The sequence below is a fragment of the Calliopsis andreniformis genome, chromosome 6 (assembly GCF_051401765.1).
Source record: "Calliopsis andreniformis isolate RMS-2024a chromosome 6, iyCalAndr_principal, whole genome shotgun sequence".
Lineage (NCBI taxonomy): Eukaryota > Metazoa > Arthropoda > Insecta > Hymenoptera > Andrenidae > Calliopsis > Calliopsis andreniformis.
In genome coordinates, this window is record NC_135067.1 from 609645 (window position 1) to 615043 (window position 5399).

At 33.7% G+C, this 5399-nt stretch overlaps 1 protein-coding gene across 1 annotated transcript; it reads left to right on the plus strand.

Annotated features, from left to right (window-relative positions):
• Nucleotides 1-4895: 4895 nt before the first annotated feature.
• LOC143181081 (ATP-dependent DNA helicase PIF1-like) lies at nt 4896-5399 on the plus strand. The gene has a single exon (XM_076381288.1). The coding sequence runs from the start codon at nt 4896-4898 to the stop codon at nt 5397-5399; it is 504 nt and encodes a 167-aa protein (XP_076237403.1).

Here is a 5399-nt window from a genome sequence, read left to right on the forward strand (position 1 = left end):
GTGTGCCGGCAGACGTCTAGTAACATCTAGTGAAACGTCTGTGAGAACTATATTACTAGCTGTGGTAGAGCAAAAAAGATAGACTTATGTAAATTCGCGCGTACGAGAAAGATGCCAAATGCAATTTCTGTAGTTCTAAATCAATTTAAAAGCGTGGTGACATTGTTCGATTAAAGTGATTGGTAATATATCAGAAATTTCGGCAGATATTCGCGCCAAGTATGAATTATATCACGAAACTTGTTTAGACCAGCGGTTGGTCAGTAGATCTTTCTGGTTTTGTTGAATTTTGCACGTGGTGTGCCGACTAGGGTTTAGCTCGAAGGACCAGAGATACCGATGAATTCTAAGTTATATCTAATCTTTATTTTGATAAATATTACCTTTATACAGAAATGAGTTTAGAGGGCGGAGAAAATATTTACAAATAGGAACCCTCGTTACTCCTTCGAGGGAGGCCTTTCTGGCGTAGGTTATGCTCAAAAACTCCCACCACAGACATGGGAGGGAAGCCTTTGTCGACAGCGCGTGGGGGTAGTGGCTAGGCTCCGTAAGGTGACATCACCCCGGAATGGCCCAAGGGGCGACGGACCCCGAGGGTAGCGCGCTAACGGAAGACGCTCGGGTTTTATGTTTACGATACGTCAATTGCTATTGAGCAGAGACTCAGGACCCCAAAGTGCACGTGTTCTTCAGACTCGTAAAACGATGAAGCGACTTCTAGGGTCTTTAATCCACAATTCAAATTAACAAATAATTACCAATAAACTAACAGTGTATTTCCTCAAAAATAGCAGGCCCAATTCGTCCGTATCGTAAACCTAGTCTATCAGATGTCACACAATTATGATCGTCTTAACAAAACTTCTTCTCAATAAATGCAATTTTATTGGACTTGCATAAATAAAAATGTTTATAAACCACTAATGCTATTTTTAGCAGTTGCGTACCGATTGTCGGTTTCTTCTGAAATTGCTGTCATCATTTTGAATGTGACATTACTACCGACTAGGTAATAATAGCACTAACATCCTATGTATTTTTCTGTCCCTGATTTTTGGGGTGCTAGCACCCCATTATCATTTTAGTGTCACCGCCAATATTACCAGCGAAGTCTCAAAGCAGATTGCAACGCTACGAGTTTTCGGAATTACAATTAAAATGGAGTAGGCAGGTTATATTAAGTCCGCAATTTTTGAATGTTTATGTAAGAGTAATAATTAATAACTACATTGCGAATTTCATTCATTCATGCCAAAATATAGAAAATATGAAGAATATAAATCAAGTTGCAATATTTAGAAAATAAGACATATGGTTATTTAAGTTTCATTCCTTTATTAAGTTTCTTGAAAACTTTAATTCAAATGAAAATTCACAGTCTGATATTAACTTTAAAATTGTATTATAAATACATTTGACACAATAACACAGAAGAAAGGAATACAATAAAACAATGCAAAATGCAAAGTACATACAGCTAGGGCAGTAAAGACTTTGTTGAGATTATAAAATTTTGAATTTTATGTATGAGTATAATTAAATATACTACTTACATAAATAATAACTATACTCTACGTATCAGCCATTGAGATATTAAAGTTTTAAATTTTTTAATATATTAAGCTATTAAACAGTACAATTTTCTAACGATTTGAACTATTAAACTATCAAAACTTCTTAATGTATATATATTATTGTATATAACGAAAAAAATCATGATACTAAGAAACAATATTTGTTATATGTTGTAATAGTTGTATAATAACTTACTTTAACTTGCAATCTTTGTAAAGTTTGAAAGTAATGTAACCCCTTAATTATTTTCTGTAAACATAATTTTATGTAAATAGTAATAATAAATAAGCATAATAATTATAGAATATAAACAAACTAAATGAGAGCACCTACATACTTGTCCTGTTTATTATTACACAATGTAATTTAACAATGGAAAGAATTTTTCCCAGTTATTCTTTTTACGAGATTTCAAGGTCACTGATATGTTTGAAACGAGATTCTATATTTTTTTTCTATATTCTTCTGGAGGATATCTATAAGAATATATTTAACTTTCTTAATACTCGTAACGTTTCAATTATTATTTCCCAAGATGACTTGCTATAAATAACGCTCTGATCTTTTAAATAGAACTAGAAAAAATACTTTAAATTATTGTTTATAATAATAAACAATTTTAAAATTTAGATTTAAAATTTAGATAGAAAAATACGAAGAATAAGAAATCTGTTCCTCTCAGACAACGGTTGGGGTAAGTGCCGTGGGGTTCATCACAGTCCTGTTACCAAAAGGCATAGCCTTCCCCACTCCGTGGTCAGATCCTTTAGGAACAATATTCCCATTCTTTAGCAATACGGTGTCGGGTCGCTTGCCTTCTTTAAACACTCGCTCTTCTTCCAAACAGTCACACAACACCCAATAACTGGAAGGCCAAACGTAGCCATCAGCCATCAGTCGCCAACGGGGCTGTTTAATCTCATGCACCTTCAATCAGCCACAGGCAGACTAAGACCCTATTACCCTATCATAAATCCCTCAAAGATACGTTCTCGTTTGACTAACCGTCCAAACTCTCTCTTAAAATACGTTGACGCTAACATATTTAATTATTTAAGTTGGAATTTGTTTTTCATGGTCTTCTTAATTAGTTAGTTTATTATTTTTATGTAAAAGAACATATTATATTTTCATATATATACATATATTATTTGTATTTGTATTTGTATTTGTATTTGTATTTGTATTTGTATTTGTATTTGTATTTGTATTTGTATTTGTATTTGTATTTGTATTTGTATTTGTATTTGTATTTGTATTTGTATTTGTATTTGTATTTGTATTTGTATTTGTATTTGTATTTGTATTTGTATTTGTATTTGTATTTGTATTTGTATTTGTATTTGTATTTGTATTTGTATTTGTATTTGTATTTGTATTTGTATTTGTATTTGTATTTGTATTTGTATTTGTATTTGTATTTGTATTTGTATTTGTATTTGTATTTGTATTTGTATTTGTATTTGTATTTGTATTTGTATTTGTATTTGTATTTGTATTTGTATTTGTATTTGTATTTGTATTTGTATTTGTATTTGTATTTGTATTTGTATTTGTATTTGTATTTGTATTTGTATTTGTATTTGTATTTGTATTTGTATTTGTATTTGTATTTGTATTTGTATTTGTATTTGTATTTGTATTTGTATTTGTATTTGTATTTGTATTTGTATTTGTATTTGTATTTGTATTTGTATTTGTATTTGTATTTGTATTTGTATTTGTATTTGTATTTGTATTTGTATTTGTATTTGTATTTGTATTTGTATTTGTATTTGTATTTGTATTTGTATTTGTATTTGTATTTGTATTTTTACTTAGTTTGCTTACGATGAATTAACTCTAAATGTGCGACAACAGTCTGATACGCGATGTCGTGAAATACTTTCTAGAATTAACGTTGGTGCATTGCTAGTTTGATGAAATGTTTGATGTCCAGAAAACTAGAATTTACTTCTTCGAATTGTACCGAACGTTTGCAAGAATTGTGCGATTATATAAAGAAACTGCCGTTCGATACGGTTTGTTTATTACCTACTTGTTGGATGCGCGATATTTTAAATACAGAAATGGTTAAGATAATATTGTCGGACAAAATTGTGCTTGAAGTTGAAGAAGGTACGATAGATTGTGTACCTTATTTCAAGCGAAAAGTGTCGCGACTCTTGGCTAAAACTAACGAGGACGCTTCTCGCACGGCTGGGCTTCTAGGCGTATACAGTAATGTTGCGGACGAGAGCCGTTTCGTCTACACGGACGAGAGCCGCGGTTTATCACCACTACCTCGTTTGATACATTTGATAAGAACAAGGATGTCATAAAAAACAACGATAGCATTAGGGATTTAAATAGGAAAAATTGAAGTTTCTTATTCGCAAACGGATTTTTACGCAAGTAACACCAATCGATTCCTTGTGCTCTCCCGATTAAAATGATGTCAAACACGACATGATTCCGATTATTTTTAACAAAGATACAGAAAACTTGGTTTGTAGAACGAAAGGTCATGCTCGTAAACAGACCCGGGCGCGACTCTCGTCCGTGAGTGGTAGTCGATTTTAAGCACGACCAGTCCCGAGCGCTGCTCTCGTCCGTGAATGGTAGTCGATTCTAAGGCACGACTAGACCCGAGCGCGACTCTCGTCCGTGAGTGGCAGTCGATTCGACGAGCGCGGCTCTCGTCGTAGGGCTAACTCCCTATTATTCCCTCATATTTTTGTGTTTAATTATTTAATGACTGAAATTATTAAGAAAATGAAAGCGTAATACAAAAAGTATGTATATAAGTTCCGTTTTAAATGTTTAGAAATTTTTATTTTTTTATTTTTAATATCTTCTTTCCGACATCGATTAAATATAATATACATAAATTCTGTTTATGTCATTTTTAGCTCGTAAAGAACTGATAGAAAAGTAACTTTGACGATTCTCCGTAACTCTCGCAGGGTTCCAACCTTTATTATTTAAATATCTTTATTATAAATAATAGGAATCATGTCGTATTTGATATCATTTTTATCGGGAGAGCACAAGGAATCGATTGGTGTTACTTGCGTGAAAATCTGTTTGCAAATAAGGAACTTCAATTTTTCCTATTAAGTCCCTAATGCTATCCTTGTCTTTTCTGACGTCATTGATTTCGGGCATCGAGCACGAGCGAGACCCTTTTTTTTGCTTCTCCGGTCGTGTACCAATTATCTCGGCGACCGAGAGCAAAGGAAGCCGAATCGACTACCAGTCGCGGACGAGAGTCGCGACCAGACCCGAGAACGGCTCTCGTCCACAACATTACTGTAGTTGTGAAAATTGGAGCGGAGATGGTGATCAGACGAAACATCGACGTTACCAAAGGTCTTATTAATGGCACTATTGGCGTAGTGTCGTCTGTTTGCAGATCTATTGGCGATACGAACAAAGTTGGATCGATAAAAATTGTTCCGCCTTCGGGATCGAAATGCACAATCGAAAGGATTACCGTGAAATTTGAAGCAATGGATACGGCTTTTATATTTCGAAAACAATTTCCCGTATCGCTCAGTTATGAAATTACTATTCATAAGAGTCAAGGATATAGTCTTGATAATGCTATTGTGGATGTTGGAAACAGTGTTTTTAGTTGCGGACAGGTTTATGTTGCGCTTTCTCGCGTTACGTCGTTGGATGGTCTTCATCTAATTAATTTCGATCTTCACGCTGTAAAAGCCAGTCAGTCGGCAATTCTGGAGTATAATCGAATGAGACGAAATTGCAAACCTAATTTACTGGTTCTGAAGGTTACGAAAAAACGAAAATCCAAAGTTGCGGATCTTATATGGGGCTAG

Coding starts and splice junctions, on each gene's coding strand:
- LOC143181081 (XM_076381288.1), top strand. CDS start 4,896: ATGGTGATCAGACGAAACATCGACGTTACCAAAGGTCTTATTAATGGC.